General features: G+C 52.5%; 4 protein-coding genes across 4 annotated transcripts; 3 read left to right on the top strand and 1 right to left on the bottom strand.

The window, feature by feature from the left end:
• Positions 1–2682: 2682 nt before the first annotated feature.
• Positions 2683–3753, top strand: NECHADRAFT_30368 (uncharacterized protein; the record flags this gene model as incomplete). Its single annotated transcript, XM_003049786.1, has 1 exon — positions 2683–3753. One exon carries the CDS (start codon positions 2683–2685, stop codon positions 3751–3753), a length of 1071 nt encoding a protein of 356 aa, XP_003049832.1.
• Positions 3754–4160: 407 nt separating this feature from the next.
• NECHADRAFT_29834 (uncharacterized protein) lies at positions 4161–10339 on the bottom strand (the record flags this gene model as incomplete). Its single annotated transcript, XM_003049578.1, has 8 exons — positions 4161–5052; positions 5104–5469; positions 5519–5611; positions 5659–6608; positions 6669–6882; positions 6933–7657; positions 8007–8113; positions 8830–10339. 8 exons carry the CDS (start codon positions 10337–10339, stop codon positions 4161–4163), a joined length of 4857 nt encoding a protein of 1618 aa, XP_003049624.1.
• Positions 10340–12260: 1921 nt separating this feature from the next.
• NECHADRAFT_30057 (uncharacterized protein) lies at positions 12261–15078 on the top strand (the record flags this gene model as incomplete). Its single annotated transcript, XM_003049785.1, has 6 exons — positions 12261–12577; positions 12773–13235; positions 13283–13584; positions 13640–13955; positions 14005–14556; positions 14617–15078. The coding sequence occupies 6 exons, from the start codon at positions 12261–12263 to the stop codon at positions 15076–15078; spliced, it is 2412 nt and encodes an 803-aa protein (XP_003049831.1).
• A 1045-nt stretch (positions 15079–16123) lies between these two features.
• Positions 16124–16857, top strand: NECHADRAFT_30450 (uncharacterized protein; the record flags this gene model as incomplete). Its single annotated transcript, XM_003049784.1, has 3 exons — positions 16124–16431; positions 16485–16642; positions 16697–16857. 3 exons carry the CDS (start codon positions 16124–16126, stop codon positions 16855–16857), a joined length of 627 nt encoding a protein of 208 aa, XP_003049830.1.
• Between the last annotated feature and the right edge of the window lie 697 nt (positions 16858–17554).

Genomic DNA, 17554 nt, shown 5'->3' with positions numbered 1-17554 from the left:
AAAGCAACTGCCAGCTCTTGACAACACTGAGAAACAAAGGTTGAGCCTCCAACATGCTTATGGCTTCGTGGGGGTTGGTCTGAGATGAGTCCTGGCCAACACGGTGGAATTCGATTCCCTTGTTACTCGGCACTCGATAGCAGCAATCGAAGAATGGCATCCCGAGGACATGATACTCCAGGCCCACGCCCCGACGACACATGCTCAACGATGGCACGGATCTCGTTCCTCGATATCACCACAGCGGTACAAATCCCGCCAACCCCCGCAATGCCTGAAACCGAGCCGTGCAGCGCAGAGTCGTTGAAAAAGATGGGGAGGAGGCGGCATGTTCCATATTCACTCTTACGTTATACTGGGCACCCACAGATTGTTGAAAGCTGTCCGAACATGCCCGCACTTCAGCCAGCCCCGAGCAGATATGAGTGCGCGAGTCCAGTCAAGAGGGCAGACTTGCTTATTCTTATGTATGGAGGCAGCACAAGTGTATGCCACGCGACGCAGATGTCGTGAATCTCCATGCGTCTGGTACCGATCATGGGAGCCGTTCCGATTCGCACCCTTGCACGGGTAGGCGGATCAGCAATGAGGTTATGTGCTCGCCCGAAACCGAGACGAATCAAGGACCAGAGGGGGAAGTTGGCAGGAATTCCGCGACTCGCGTGCGCGCGCATGTGGCTTGTGGGGGACGACGAGCCGAGATCTTTCGATCCCAGTGGGTGCTTGCTTGATACTGCTGGTGCTAATGCTGCTACTATCGACTGAGTGAATGAGTTGCTTGCTTGCTTGCTTGCTTGCTCACTCTCAATCCCCTCATGCCCCATCCCATGTATACGCTCATGACCCATGTTCAGGAGACGATGAATCGGAATGGCGGCAGGACGGGCTACCTTAGCATCAAGCCTCTGAAGCGGGTGCCTTGAGCGACCATTCCTCGCTCCTGACCGGGCTGCTGCTGCTTCTAACAACGGCGTTGTTACATCGTGCCTCGTGATGCTTGGATGGCTTGGGGCAGGGCAGAACAGGGCATGGCAGGGCAAGGACATGGTGACTGACAAGGCCGGGATCTAGTTTATTTCGGTCGTCAAGCTTCGACTAACAGAGGACGAGACAGGCTCGCCAAGGAACAGCTCGTGGTGTTCTGTTGATCCTTTACCCGTCAGATCACAGTCCCGCCCAACCATGACGACTCAAGACAGCGGCCGATCCGGCGACCAACGGAAGGGGCCAAGCCCTCTTGTGGGGTCAACCAAGAGGTGCTTTCAATGGAATCCGGAGCGGCGGTGTCCGGCAAGAAGCGAAGGAAGGGCGGGACGCAGCTTCGGGGACGTATCTCTGCACTTACTGCTTGACGCTAGCCGGCCGAGGGCTCAACTCGAGTAAGGGCGTTCTCGCATCTGAGATGTGAATGAGCGACTTGACTCGCCGCAGCCGTACAGCACAGCACAGCACAGCACAGCACAACACCGCACCGCATGCACTGTTAATACCCGGCAAGCCATTGTCACCTTGGCCTGCCTCCGTCCGATGTGCGCTCCCGGGAAGGGGACAGTTTTACTTTTTGCGCGGGTGTCGGAACGGGAATGTTTGCCCTTGTTGGTGGTTTGCTTTTTGCGCCCTGTCCCTTGTCCCTGGATCCCCTGGGTCCAGAAGACGACCCGTCGGCATGGCATGGCACGATAGGAGTCGATGGATACAGGGTGAGGCGCTGCTGGTTGGTACATACAGTGCAGTAGCACCCCAGCCCAGCCCAGTTGCAGTTGGGTTGGTGCAAGCCTCGAAGATGGGTTTGGTCCCTGGGTCTCGGTCTGGGGCGGGAACGACAGGAAGGAATCCTCCTCGTCGTGTGGGAGTGGGCCAACCATCCATCTCAGGCTCTGGCGCATCCCAAGGATCTCACTCAGGTGGATTCTGGCGAGGCTCGCTCAGTTTCAAGCCTAGGATTGCGACGGTGATTCAATTGTGCATGTGCCCCAGCATATGCTGCATAGCGACATGTGGTAACCACTAGACTCGGACTAGACGCGGCCGTCAGCGCTTGAAGCGATGATCAGTTGGAAGAAGCAATGAGAGATTTCGGCACTGGTTCCAGCGCCAACGAGAGGCGCCGCCCTTCTAGCTGCGGACGACACATCGTTCCAGAGCCCTGGCCCAGCCCAAGCCACAACGTTGAAGGCTTGTGATTGCAACGCCCTACAACGTGGTGACGATATTCACACGTTGCTTAGTTCCCGAGAGCCTACCCACAGACGTTCCATGTTTCTAGGCGGAATTCAGCCAGAAGACGGGCCACGTTTCTTATCCAGGAACTTGTAAAGCATCTCGTCCACCATCTCAGCTCAACTCTGACTACCTACAGTATGCTCCGGACATACTGCCATGATTGTAACGGGGCCGGGTGCTCCCGCGGCCGTGCTTCCTCCTATCGGACCGTGGGAGTCTAATCATCGTTCGAGCTTAACGAGTTATCAAAAATCGATCTGGTCACGAGCGCACAATCTTGTCGGGGCTTTTGCTTGAACGAGGATATTGACGCACACTTGGGGAGTTTTTGGGTTACCATCACAACCAAATTGGAACGACGCAATAAGCTCACTCAAAAGGCTTCAAGCGAGCCATAAGCACCAAATCTTTTTATCAGGGCATCATACGACAAGTGGCCGTGTTTTCAGGCATAAAAAAATGTGCAAATCCCCGCTTCACGATTTCCTCATCGCTCTTCCAAAGGTTGAGCAGCACCTCCATATCGAGGGCACCCTAGAGCCTGAGCTCCTCTTCTCGCTCGCTGAAAAGAATGGAATTTCTCTTCCCGATGATCCCGTCTATGCTTCCCCTGAGAAGCTGCGCGAGCGATATGGACGCTTCACCTGCCTCGATGACTTTTTGCACTACTACTATCTGGGTATGAGTGTGCTCATCACGGAGCAGGATTTTGAGAGTCTTGCATGGGCCTACTTTTGCAAAGCTGCAGGAGAAAAGGTCCGCCATGCTGAAATCTTTTTCGACCCTCAAGCTCATATTGCTCGTGGGGTCAGTTACGATACTGTCATCGCGGGCCTCACAGCGGCCAAGCGCCGCGCTGAAAAGGAGCTGGACATCACGGTTGAGTTGATTGTCTGCATCCTTCGTCATCTCCCGGTCCCCGAGTCTCACGCTCTTGTTGACACTCTTCTCGAGCGCGGGCACTTTACTGATGGCACTCTGACGGGCTTTGGAATGGTCTCGAGCGAAAAGGACAACCCGCCTGAGCTCTTCACCGACGTCTTTGCCCGTGTCGCCAAAACGGGTACGCACCTCACTACGCACGCTGGCGAGGAGGCACCCCCTTCGTTTATCACGGCCTCTCTGGAGCACCTGGGCGTCACGCGTATCGACCACGGTCTTGCTGCTGCTCAAGATCCAGAGCTTCTGGCATCCCTCGCCGCGAACCGGACTCTTCTGACCTTTTGCCCCTGGTCCAACGTTGCCCTCTGCAACCTGCCCAGCCTCGCTGATGCCCCTGTGCGCAAATTCCTTGATGCTGGCGTTCGCTTCAGTGTCAACAGCGACGACCCGGCTTACTTTGGTGCCTACATTCAGGAGGTCTACTGTCGTGTGCAGGACACTTTTAACTTGTCTATCGAAGACTGGGCGTGGATTGTTCGTGGTGGCGTGGAGGAAGCCTGGTGTGCCGATGAGCGCAAGGCAGTGATTTTGAAGGAGATTGAGCAGGTCGTCACCAAGTTCAAGGGGGAGAAGGCTGTGGAAGCATAAGTGACTGCATTTGGTGCGATCGGATAGGAGTCAGGGGGCTGTGTTGGAGATACCCAGGATCGGCTGGAGAACTTATAGCTGAAGAATAGTTGACGAGATAGAGAAATGGTGACATGATCCATAGACAACGCTGGTGATTGCATATTGAAGAAAGCATCAAGATCTACTTGGTCATGTGTCACGGTCCGTGGACCGCAACTCGGCATACACATACATAATCTGGTCTGTTTGTCTGTTCTTATCACTGAGTCGTAAACCGCTTCCCCGCGCCGGGTCCATCCCCCTTTCCTCCTGCGCTGTGGAAACCCATGGTAGAAAAATCAAAGCCAAATATGCATCCATCCATCCTTCGATGAGCCCCCATAAACAGCCTCATGCACTCATTAGCCCCCTTAAAGACAACCCTTCTAACCCTCAGTAGTGTCCATAGCCTCGCTCTTCATCTTCTCCCTAGCCGCCTTTATCTTCTCATCGCGCCACTGCAAAATCTTTTCCTTCAGCTCTGGCTGCGGGATGGCATCCTCAATGGTCATGGGCTGCCTAGTGAAGGGGTCCTTGCGATCACTCAGCAGGTGCTGCACAATGGTGGAACGGTCCACGATGTGCCTGCTGGGCAGCAGCACAGGGTCCGTCATGAGGTCGCCCATGATGGGGTCCTCGAAATCGGCCGGGATCTCTCCTAGGTCCAGATCGGCCTGGTCGAGCTGGAGCTTGGCGTCGATAAACTTGAGCTTGAGCTTGTCCCAGCGGGCAATCTCGGCCCGATCCTTCTGGTGCTTGGATGTCAGGATCTGGCTGACGCGGTTGAGCACCTCAGGGTTGTAGGAGCGTCCGTCGGCAGCAACAGCGTCGATGAAGACGCTCGAATCTTCCAAGTTGAGGTAGATATCAACAATGTCCGAGATGATCTGGACAGGACGGAAGTGGTACTTCTCCTTGTTGGAGACGCTGAGCTCGGCAGCCGCCTTCTTACCAGCAAGCGTTTCGAGGTTGTAGTTGAGCATGCCTGCCAAACGGGACACGATCTCAGGCATGGTAAAGGCTTCACCCATAGCCTCGGTGAAGAGCTTCATCATCTCGAGCGTCTCGTTGGACAGTTGCATAAACGACTTGGCCGTGTTAGCAAGTTGCTGGAGCTCCTCGTCCTTCTTCTGGCGATCCTCTGGGGGAAGGAACCGGTCCTCAAGTTCCCTCTCGAGGCTCCTGATTTTAGTGAGCTTTGTGAGAGCTTCATCCAGGACGTAAATGGCATCATTCAACAACATGTGAACGAACTGAACAAAGAACTGCTTGTTGACCCTTTAACCTTGTTAGCCACCAACACAGCTAATTTAGCCTGCGAAAACTCACTTGCTCTCCTGTGCCAACTGGCGCTTGTAGTGGTCATTCACCCAAACACACTTGATCACCTGGAAGATCTCATATCGGATGTTGAACTTGTCGTAAAAGGCAGAGTCGGCGCCTGTTGACTCGCACTCGATATAGAACCTCATCAATCCTCGCAAAAGGTGCTCATTGGCGAACTTGCTGCCAACAAGCTGGTCACCGAGCACACCACGCTTCAGGTGCATCAGGGGCCAGGTGGATGAGAAGAGCAAAGAAACCAATGACGACTTCAAGTAGGGGTTCTTGATGTACTCAGTTGAACGAAGGAATGTCACGCAGAGCGCAATCATCTCATCTCCAATCGCGCTAGGAAGAATCTTGGGAATCCATCTGGAACCTGTCAGTCTAGCTGAGGCATGTATATAACGGAAACACTCACTTGAAGAGGAAAGTGAAATTGTCCACGATGTTCTGGAGAGTGTATTCCGGCAAGCATGAAAACACATCTGATTGCTCAGCAGGAAGAGGAAGCCTAACATATTAGCATATGGTAAAGGCGCCAGAAAAGACATTACATACTTAATCTCTGACGATTCCAAACCAGGCTTGTACTTGGATCGAGTCACCAGACGCAGCAACCAGACGGCCACATATCGCATGAAACGCAAAGACGTACTCTGCATCCGCTCGTCAAGCAGCACACCCTCGATAGCATATTTCTTGCTGATAGCATTCTCCAGCGTCCTTACGTGGGCTGCAATGGCTGCCTCTAGCCGCTGCGCCTGATCAGGAACGTTGGCCATCCTGGGACGCTCCGCCTCCATCGCTTCGATGCGACCCTCAAAATACCGGAGGTCCCGATCTAGGCCCTTGAGCTGTGAGTTGCAGGCTTCGCTTCCATAGTGATGTGCCGCAAGAGTGAGAAAGAAGGCCTCCGAGATAAAGTTGGCCTCGCCAGGCACCTTGTTAGCGTAGAAGTTGTCCGAGTGGGCTTGGTCGGCATTGATCTTTGTCTCATCCTTGATGTCCACTCGCGGCTGTTTTCTGAAGTAGTCGTCGTCAATCTTGTCCACCTTGCTGAAGTCGTTATCCATGAAAGGTTCGCAGAATCGGTCCAGAATCGTTGTCACGTTGATCATGAATCCATCTGAGGCAACCTCCCTAGGATCAACCCGCATGCCCCTCCTCTTGTGGTTTGTATTCATGATGTAAGCAAACCAGTCCAATGTCCGAGATCGAGTATCAGCGCCCGCTCGGATGAAGGCGTTTGTAATCACAAAGAGATCATCCTGGTGTGCTCGCAACACCATGCGGAGGGCATCTTGTGCGAGACTGATCTTGTTCTTCTCAATGGCCCGGGGATCAGGGAAGTAGCTCTTCACAGCCTCGCCCTGGAGAGGTGAGAGGCGGAAAAAGGGGCCGAGAAGAGTGTGCTTCTCGATACCAGGGGCGCTCTGTGCCATGTTAAAGCAAGGGTGTTTGGCCAAGTTAACGATGAGACGTGGGAATCGCGCATATGTAAGCATCGCCTATCAACCATGTCAGAGCTACGGCCGTGCATTTGACGGCACTTCATTCATGGGGCGCACCTGGACGTATGGCTTGTAATCGCTATTCATGGACAAGGCTCCCAGTTTACTTGAGATCTGAACCATGGCATCGTTGAACAGGGCGGGGATGGCGTCATCGTCGTCAAACCGCTTAATAGCTTCCTGGATGAAGTTAAAGCATAGGCCATTGTCGTCCAGAACACCCTTCAGAAGGTACGGCACAAGTGTGTCATGCCTTGGGTCTGGGTCACGTCTACACATGCCTGTTAGGGTTAACTTCCGCAGAGTTAAAGCTCAACTCACCCGTATAGATCCGGCATAGTCAAAGCGAACAGGCAGTTGCTCATGCACAGCCGTTTTGCTTCGCTATGCACCTCGAACCGGGGTCCCTCTGTGGCCTTGAATTGAGTAGCTGCTTTCACAGCCCGCTTCCAGCAAGGCAAGAAGTAGTTCATGAGGGGCTTATCCTGAGGCCATGCTCCAGCCGCCTCCATGAGCGCTTGATCCAAAGAAGCGGCTGAAAGCTTCAAGGGCTCTCCAGAGTCGTTGAGCTCCTGGTTCAGGTTTGGGAGGAACACCAGCCTGTGTCCGTGACTGGACATGTTGTGCGGGTCCACAGTGATGCGAAAGATCTGGGACAGGACTCGGTCGGCATAGGCCTCGTCGGACTCGGGTTGAGAGTTGGAAGGGCGTGGAGAGGGTCGGCCCGCTGGAACAGCGTCGTCAATCTCAGAAGCCTGTCTCTTACGATTCACACGGAAGCTACCTGTTGAGCTTGACGGCTCGCTCTGGTTCTCAGTCCTGGCCACTAGCTTGGTGAAGGGGTTCGCGGCGGAGCTCGAGGAAGGCGCGGAGGGGGTGATGTTGATCTTGGATCGTGGTGAGTCGGTCGAGGTGGTCTGCGGCTTCGGCGTCGACGTGCGTGACGGGTTCGACGATTCGGAGTCTGGAGCCTTGTTCTCGTCCGACTTGGTTGAAGCAGGAGTCGAAGTTCCCAGCTTGGCCAGGCGTCTAGCACGGATCTGAACCTTGCACGTTAACAGCAAGTCCATCATGAGCTCCATCGGTGCATGAAGTTAACTTGCCTGTTCCATCTTCTCCTTGTCTGGGGCATCGCCGCCAGCCCACGAAGGCTGTTCGTTGGGGTCCATTGCGGCGTTCTCCGACGTCGATTAAAATGCAACGATGAGAAAGAGGGGGAATAAAGAAAGATGGTGCAGGAGAAGTGCAATATGGATGACGAGGCTGAAGTTGAGGTGGGAGGTCTGTGTGGACCCGAGCCTCACAGATGGCAGATAGATATGGATAGAGGGAAGTGATGATGGAGGGCGGGCAGCTTGGTAATAGTGGGGGAAACCAGGTAGCCACGGGATGGACAGCACCCAACGCGGGGCGGTGAGGCTGCACGCGCTGTAGTTCAGTGACTGGTCCCCTGTGTGTGGCGCTGGAGCCTAGCGTGTTGGATAGGCTGTAGCGGCGGGTAGCTGCCTGTGCCGTCGGGTTTCTTGAGGACGTGGAATGCCCTGGAAGAAGGAAGACGAGCCAATAGACGGATGGATGTATTTGAAATCTGCCTTGGGCCGAATAGTGGTCAACGTCTTTACTACTTCTTTTGAATCCTCAATAAACGATGATAATAATCCAAGAGTGAGTTAAAAAGGTAGTTCCGTGTTGAGAAGCAAATGCCCAAACTCCGCAGAAAGAAGGTAAACTCCGCTCCGGTCTGAATGCCCACCCGCATTCGGCTCCGTGGACGGAATTTCTAATAAGCTTGACTTTCGCCTTCAACTACCATCGGAGATATCGCCAGTTCGCGTCTTCGGAATAGCAAAGGATCACTGCTTATACTTAGGTCTCTTCTCTGCTGACGTCAGAACGGAACCTTTGGTTCTTGACATTGACGACGTAACTTTGTTCAGTTCAGATGGGTAGTCACAGCGAAACGAGACCTACCCTCGAGTATCATAACCATACTTGCTTGATTGTCCAGCTCTATAAGAATTTACAAAATTTTAATACTTATGTACACCATAATTCCTATTGTTTTCCCACCATGCCTGTGTATATGCTAGGGGTATCCCGAACCTTATTACGCCAGAAAAAAAAAAAAGGGCAAAAGAATGGAGCACTTCTTGTCTCTCTCATAGTCGAGGTAGATCGGCCCCTTCGGCGCTGGCTGAGCGGCGGCGCTCCGACAGACGGGGGCCTTCCATTGACCTGTCTCGCTGTATGGTTGATGCTGACCCAGAGTTGTTGGCGGCTCTAATGCGACCTTCCTCTCGACTCCGGTTCAGGAGCCAGTTAACATGCATTCGGATCATGTTAATATTATTTCGTAGTTCAGTCACCTCCTCGCGGATAGGCATGATTTGGTTGATTGTCCACATACTTTGCCGGGCCTCGAGATGGGTCAAATTCTGGTGGACTTCTTCGAAGCCAGCATCCAGGTCCTGGATAGTGCGGTTGTCTCCTACTACGGAGTCATCTGTGCCTCGGCGGCTGAGGGATGAGTTGATCTCGTTGAGCCGCCGGCTTGTTTCGTCCTGGCGGGAATTTAATTGTTGGATCTGTTGTCCGAGGTCACCGTAAGACTGGATAAGTTCCCGCTGAGATCGGATTATCATGCCGGATGGAGTGTCGGGGTGAAATGCGCAACCCAAGGTGTGAATGTCCATCTGTCCACGCAGAGCCCTTGCAGGGCAGCCTAGCTCATCATAGGGACAGTTAACAACAACACCTTCGCACTCCAGATCGCGATGTGTCTCCATCTGACTCCGATAGACAAGCTTCCAACAGCCCTCGCAGCGGGTCTTGCTCATGGGGCATGCTAGAAGATGCAAGTCCCGATCGGTCGTCTCAAATGAGGTCTTGCAGTGGGAACACTTGGTCTCGTGATGAGGGCAGACATCATCTGTTGGCTTTGATCGCAGCCTCTTGTCACAGTCGGTGCCGGGACAAGTAAAGTCCTTGAACCGACACTCTGTGGTGGCATGGATCTCGACCACCTCCCGGCGAACCTCTGACTTGCATCCTCTCGCATGGTATGGGCACTTGACTTTGAGATTGTTAAGCTGTGTGCGCACAAGTCGTGGTGCACTAAAGCAGTTTGGCCATGCTAGCGGCTCTCGGTCGATGGGACAGGCGGTGCCAGACGGACTTGAGTCAATGCTCTGGCGCAAACAGAGATAGCAAAACGTGTGGTCGCAAGGAGTCGTCACGGGGTCGACAAGCGGATCGTGACAGATGGGACAGAGAAGGTTGGGGTCCGGTTCGGTGACATATGCCAGGGAGTACATGTCGAAGATGCCGTTTCCACCATATCGCTTGGGGATGCCGAGGGAAGAAGGATGGGGCGGCAGCAAGGGCCCGGAACGGCGATCCGAGTTGACATTTGGTATCAACAAGCCCGAAGCAGATGAGACATCAAGCCTATTCCTGATATCCTGCCGAGCCTGCTGGGCGACTTGGGCCCCAAAATAAATTGCATCAGGCGACGGCGGTCGAACGAGGCTTGTGACAAGATCGGGAGTTGGTGATGTACGACGGAGGTTGCGACGAGCAAACCGACGAGCAGCGGCAGGACTCAAGCGGATACCATCGTCACTCGATTCAGACGCGGACGTCAAAAGAACCGCAGAGGTTGTAGCGACAGTCGGAGAGGTGGGAGTCGGCTGCTCGGGTTCGGGAACCGTTGGTGGAGTCGTCGCCATGGCAGTAGAGGTTGGGTTTCGAGCAGCTCCAGCTTAAACAGGAGCAGACGACGATTCAGGCCGTTTAACTCTGTGTTTTGAGGTTGTCGGGTCGAGACATGTACAGAATTCGGGCGACGTCGCGATGACGCTCATGTGCGGGGAGTTGATGAATGAGGGAAGAGAGGAATGAAGATCTCGATGGATGGGCAGATCAACTTGAGGTGGAGGAAAAGCCGGGGACCATGAGGTGATAAGATAGTGCGGATAGGGCCGAAGGTCGCATTGTGGCGGGGTCGACAAAAGAACCGCGACACAGGAGAGGTTATTCAGAGCAGGGATGATTATTCGTAGGATGGACAGGGAGGGTGATTAAAGAATTAAAGGGGCGCCATGAATGGCTTTAGGTGAATCTTATCAGGACATTCTTGTTAATGATTGTTCAGAGGTATTGGGCACCTGGCAATGAAATATGTTGGCGTCTTCAGGGTCCGGCCTCTTCGTCCCTTCTTGTTTTTTTTTTGTCAATTACATCATCTTGCCCCAGTTCTCGGCAAGCCAAGCCGTGCACTTGCCCCAGGAACCCTTTCCGTTTCCGCCTTTGGCGCACCGTTGACGGTCTAGGTTGACTGGGGCACCTGTCACCACCGTGTATGACTTTGATATAAAGCCCGAGCTGTCTGTGTATCGTGTTTCCATTGTGTTATCTTCCCGGTGGATAGCTTGCAATCCCTCATTGATACGTATCTAATTCTATTGTTCTTCACGAGATTCTTCCTTGGTATCTGGGTAATTGAACTCCCTATCTCAGCAGGATCAAGCGAAAAATAATACTTGGAGTAAGTCCAAGGATACAAAGATGCCAATTGTCTTTAAATGACTGCTTTAAAAAGGTCTTGGAGTTGAAAAAGGGTTGTATTAATCTGGCATCTAAAGGTGTGGTGGACACTGAAGCATCAAGCAACGACGGCAGGTGCCCCCAAAGCGGTTTCCTCTTGAGTCCCGTAACATCGAGTCCTTCCATCACACCGCGGCTCAACCGTCCTCTTCTCCCCTCCTTCATCTCCGGTCGTTTCCATTTTCTCCCTCGTTACGCCCGACTTCAATGGCTCTCGCAGCCTACCGACGAAATGAAGCTGAAGCTGACTTAGATGCCATCTTCACTGGTTTACGGCAAAGTTGAGCGATCAGAAGCGTCCATGTTCGCCTCGTCTTAACCCTTGCGCCCGCATCCATGCGATTTAGAAGGGTAGGAAAATATCAGCACTGCACGCCCACATCTCCAATCAACCAAGCGTAAGGCAACATGGTTGTCAGTCCCAGAAGGCAACCCTTGTCTGTGTGGCTTTCATTAACCCCCACAGGTAACACAGCACAAGTAACGTCCCTGCAGTCATATCTACATTTTCAACCTCCAAAATGAGCGACGTGCCTCGACATCTCTTCTATATCTCATGACAATGCATATTGGCGATTCATCTATTTGCCAAGGTCGTCAAAAATGGCTCGTGACCGCAGAGCGTTTCCAGTCATCGCCCTGTGACTTGTTATTAGGCTGCCTGTTGCAACACCACAGGACACCCTGGATCCAACCTTGTGCGGTCTCATCACCGGCTGCAAGTGTCAGCAACTCGACCATCTCGGCTCATCTAAGTGACCATTCACTCTTCAACCTAGGCGACATGCTTTTGCCCGACGGCATGTGCGACATCCTTATGTTACGCCCGACTTCTTGGTGAACTGAATCCAAGCCAAGCTGGGCGACAGGTGACTTCCTCAAGCTATATCTTCTGTCTATAAGAACCAAGTTTGCTTCTTCATGGAAAGCTTCTGGGACTTAAACCATCCCTCTTTACAGTTCTTCCGAAAGAAGCATTCTTTTACCAAGTTGCCAAATCCAACCTGAACCATCTCCTTGTCCAAGTCGCTCAACTTGAACACCATGGCAAAGTCGACTAAATCATCTACCAAGGCCTCCAATGAAAAAAAGACCAAGCACCAAGCTCTCAGTCCTCAAGCTGTCGTGTCCAAGTTCTGGGACAAGTTCAACTCCAAGGCTCCGGGCAAAGTCACTTCCGTTTTCCCTCGGAGCCTGCACAAGTCCCTTCTCGCAGATGCCGACTCGTCAATTCCCAAGTCGCGCAACGCTGCACAAAGCTACGAGGCCGCTGCTCAACAATGCAAGGATCGAGTTCGCGCCATCGTCAAGGAGTGTGAGCGCACCAACTCCAAGTTTAGTGATCCCGAGTTTGATATCGAGTTGGATTCCAGAGGGCGCAACTACGACTGCCTCTTTGGCCTCCTCCATAACCTCACTCTAGAAGGCGATGGCGGTCTCAACCCTACTGGATGTGATGATGATGTGGTCAACACCCAGACACTTGAGAAGTCTCTTGAATTCTTCAAGAACAGTGGGATCTTGTCAAGCAACACCCTTGAGGTCGATATTTGGAGCCTTTGGAGAACCCTATCCAAGAATAGTCCCGACCCTGATCCCGATTACATACCTGGCTCAGTTCACCGTATCCCGTGGATTTTTGAGAATCCTCAGTTCACCATCGGTGGCTATTCGGGCTCAGACATCAAGCAGGGTCATCTGGGCAACTGCTGGTGGGTGGCTGCCTTGGCCACGATCGCACACCGGCAAGACCTGATGAAGAAGATTTGTGTTGAACAAAATGAGGAATGCGGTGTCTACGGATTCGTCTTCTTCCGGGACGGGGAGTGGATTCCGACAGTTGTAGACGACAATCTGTACCTCAAGGAAAAGGACTATGGGCACACAAACGAGACTTATGATGCAACCGGCAAGCATGAACGACGTCACAAAAGGGAGAAACAGACGGGCTCCGACTCTCTGGCCTTTGCCAAGTGTGAGGACGCCAATGAGACTTGGTTCCCCTTGCTTGAGAAAGCAGTAAGTAACTCCCTTTAATACACACGACAACAACTGATTAGGCCTAGTTTGCCAAGGTTCACGGCGACTACGAGGCCTTGGAGGGTGGATGGTCATGCCTCGCTGTCGAAGACCTTACTGGTGGTGTCGCCACTATGATGCAGGCAAACAGCGTGCTTCGCAAGGACCGGCTCTGGCGTGAGATGTTGGTGTCCGATACCGAGGACTCGGAGTTCGTCTTCAGCCTATCCGCGATGCGTCCAGGGACAGATTGTAACAATGGCATCGTTCAGTGCCATGCATATTCTGTTCTCAAGGCGACTGAGGTTGAAGACGAAAGGGGTGAGAAGGTCCGCCTGGTCAAGATTCGGTACGCCCTTCCATTGAGATTTCTGCCTCTAAACATTCATATTAACCGTTTGTAGGAATCCCTGGGGGGGCAGAAACTACAGAGGCCAAGGGGCCTGGCATGGGCCTTGGTCAGATGGGTCCAAAGAGTGGACTTCGCACATGATCCAGAAGTTGCGGTATCGGTTTGGTGACGATGGTTCCTGGTGGATGTCTTACAACGACATGCTTGACAACTTTGTCTGGATCCATCGGACCCGAGTCTTTGATAAGCGATGGACTGTAGCTCAACAGTGGACAAGCGTCAACGTTCCATGGCTTTCTGGGTACCTCAAGAAGAAGTTTATCATAGAGGTCAAAGAAGAAGGCATTGTGGTCATCACCCTATCACAGGTGGGTTCCCCTTCACCAACAGTTCTTGCTGAATACTAACCACAATCAGCTTGACAAGAGATATTTCAACGGACTCGAAGGGCAGTATAGGTTCGTTCTTCAGTTTCTTCTCAAATCTGTCCATGATGCCACGCCGATCTGTCAGACACGAGCAACCCCTAGAGCTAGTGCACGGTCAACCAACTGCGAGGTCGAACTCGAGCCAGGGACCTACGAAGTCATTCCCAAGATTGTTGCCCAGCACGCAGAGTTTAGGCCCACAGTCCAAAAAGTTGTGAAGATAGCTGCAGACAAGAAGCCCCGTAAGCTTCAACAAGTCGGACTGTTGCATGATCTTGCGCATGCCAAGGGAGGGATTGTGGACGAGGATGAGGCTATTCGCAAAAAGCGGGAGAACGACAAGAAGGAAAAACTGGAGAGTAGCCGGAAACAAGAGATAGCCCGGAAGGAGGAGAAAGAAAAGGACGACGCAAGGAGAAAAATCGAGGAGGCATTAGTCCTAAAGAAGACTGAGTACTACAGTTGCATGAGCGAGAAGACCAAGGGAGTTGAAAGCAACGACGACGCGATCCTGGAGAAGGTAAGTGGTGGGTCGGGAAAGGTAAGTTTGTCAACGTCGGGAATTCCGACACCTGGGTTCTGGCCTGATGACATGTTCAAGGACCCTGTGGAAGATCAGGCCAAGTCTGAGACCCCGACTGGATCGGACAAAGAAACATGGGAGAATGTCGAGGAGAAGAAGGAAGGGGAGTCACGAAGGCCCTCGCAGGACTCAAACTCGCCCCTGATGGAAAGAAGCGCAACGAGCCAAAGTACGGAGTCGAAGCTCGTTTCAACACCATCCACCGAAGGTCATTCCGAGGAAGCCAACAGTTCAGACAGTTCAGACACAGAGTCGGAATGCGAGCCGGGATCTGATGATGATGATTCGGAGCAGGGCGACAGCAACGACAGCTCAGTTCGAAAGCAGCGCAAGAAGCAGCCATGGAATCCCGTGTGCGTTATCGGTCTACGGGTCTATGCTCAACACGCCGGCATCAGTGTCCGGCTTGCCGAGCAAAAGACTGACGACGTTGCCGAGAGTCTTCCAGCAAAGGATGACTCGACCAAGTCGACGTCCTAAACCGGGATTTGGGAGAGTGCAAAACTCCGAAAGAACGGAGTTTGGTGGAAGAGGGAGAATTCACTTGATTTGGCATGAACAAATTGTTGTATAAATAGCATGGGTAGGATGTGAATGGGAGCGATGGGTTTCTGAGTGGATGTGTCACTGCTGCATCTTTCTGACTATCAAGTAGAAGTTTGATAGATTCTCTTTTTGCCTTCTTTCCTTTCTGAATCACAATACTAGGGTATACTTCATTTCAAAGAACTTTTCACAGAGTGAACTACCATGGTTGTGTGGTGAACAATGCGTCCTCGAATGGCTAGCCCGAAAAGGCACTGTACACGGCAATTATTAACTAACATCGATCAAGGGCTGTTTTATACAGATGCATTTTACCTTGAATCTCCCTGTTTTTTTTGTTTCTTCCACATGCCATGGCTCCAATCATGAGATGATTTTGTCAAGAGCGCGCCGGTGAGGCCGGCCCCATCTCAACGTCCCGCCAAGAATGTTACCTCGACGTGGATCTCCCGCTGCCATTGAAGCAAAAGATAGTCCAGGACTCTTCATTCTGTATGAAACAGAAACGCACAAACATTCACATCCAAACCGACAGACGTCGTTTCAACCTCAGCTCGAGCCCCCCGGGGCCGCCGTTTCATCAGACCCTCTTGGCAACGCCGCCCCCCGTTTCACTATGATATGGCCCCACGCCACGACAAGGGGTTGAACTCATCAACCAGGGAAGTTATTCGATCTGTATTAAAGACTGGGGTGGTTATTGGCAGGGCTGAGCTGTGAGAGGTTGATGGGGAATTCGTAAGGATTTCCTTCTTGGGAAGAGTTTGCGGACTCAAGATGAGTTTGTCATGATATCAGGGTTGGGATGATGGAGGGAAAGGCTTGAGCGTTGAAGGATGAAAAAGCATATAAGACCGAAGCCATGCTGATAGTAGACAACCTCAACAATCCAATTCAACCTTTTCTTTACTTTCGCTTCTTTACACATTCGTTTCTACTCCAAGACTTCCTTTCGCTTCGACAGCTACATAAACACAATATGCCTTCTTTCACAAAGACCATCCTCCTCGCCCTGGCGCCCTTTGCCGCCGCAAGCCCCCTAGCGGCCCGACAGAGTGGCTTCTCTGGCTCTACACAGAACGGCCTCGAGGGCGCCTGCAAGGACGTGACCGTCATCTTTGCCCGCGGCACCTCGGAGATGGGCAACGTCGGCAGCGTCGCGGGGCCTCCCTTCTTCCAGGCCCTCGCCAAGGAGATTGGAAGCGACAAGCTCGCCGTCCAGGGCGTCGAGTACCCCGCCAGCATCGCGGGTATCATGGATCTTGGTTCTGACGGTGGCAAGAAGATGTAAGTGGCTAGTTTTTGGGGTTGCGGTAGAAGCAGGTCTAACCTTGAGATAGGGTGGCGGTTGTTGAGCAGGCTTACAAGAAGTGTCCCAACACCAAGGTCGTTCTCTCGGGTTACTCCCAGGGAGCCATGCTCGTCCATAACGCGGCCAAGTCCCTCCCTGCTGCTACTACCAGCAAGATTGCAGCCGTCGTCACCTTTGGCGATCCCTGTAAGTGACACTCAACTCAGAACAGAGAAAACAGAGGCTAATACGGTGAATTAGTCAAGTCCCAGAGTTTCCAGGGCATTGACGAGGGCCGCTGCAAGGTCTTTTGCCGTTCTGGTGACAGCGTCTGCTCCGGTTCTTTTGTCATTACTGCTGCTCACTTGCAGTACGGTCAGGATGCTCAGGCCGCTGCCGACTTTGTTGCCGGCAACCTCTAAGCGGTTAAGAGATGGTTGATACACGAAGAGGAACAAAGTGACAGGGGCGGGAACCCTGGACGTGGCAGCTTACCTTTCCGCACGGAGAAATCTGTGTGGTTAATTGAAACCATTAGATTCGTGTTGAATTAAGCCAGTGATTGCTCTAAAATTGATAGACTGAGAGTGGTGAAGATGGTAAATAAGGATCAGAGCCACTGTTTCGGATGTATGTCATCGAGCCGACACAATTAAACCAGAGAATCAGTGCAATCACCAATACATCTAGGTCCAATTATTCCAAAACAGTTCTTGGTGTATGTTAGAACTGTGCTGTTCTCTTCAGCTCATCTGACCCTGTAAGTGTTTCTGTTAACTCGGTCCGACTGGCTGTCGAAGCCGTCATAGAACCAAGACAATAACACAAAGTGCTTTCCAAGTGATCAGAAGTTGAATCAAGATTTAGGATAGACAAGTCGGCATATGTCGTGTCAGCATTCAAGGCCATGACAGCTCAAGGGTCTCGGTGGTGATGTGTCGTCAGGGAGTGCGAGGTCGGGCATTTGAGTTGCATTTGGAGGCCCGAGCATCACCCAACAACAGGGGATTTGGTGTAGGGGAATCACGTCTGCTTTGCATCTTCATCGGCGCTTGCAGAAGGTCGGGGGTTCAAATCCCTCAGTCTCCATTTTTTGCTTCTCGGAGCAAATGTTCTTTT

Source organism: Fusarium vanettenii, assembly GCF_000151355.1.
Source record: "Fusarium vanettenii 77-13-4 chromosome 1 genomic scaffold NECHAsca_8_chr1_1_0, whole genome shotgun sequence".
Classification (NCBI taxonomy): Eukaryota; Fungi; Ascomycota; class Sordariomycetes; order Hypocreales; family Nectriaceae; genus Fusarium; species Fusarium vanettenii.
Note: the sequence above shows the minus strand (reverse complement) of the source record. Positions and strands in the feature narration are given on the sequence as shown.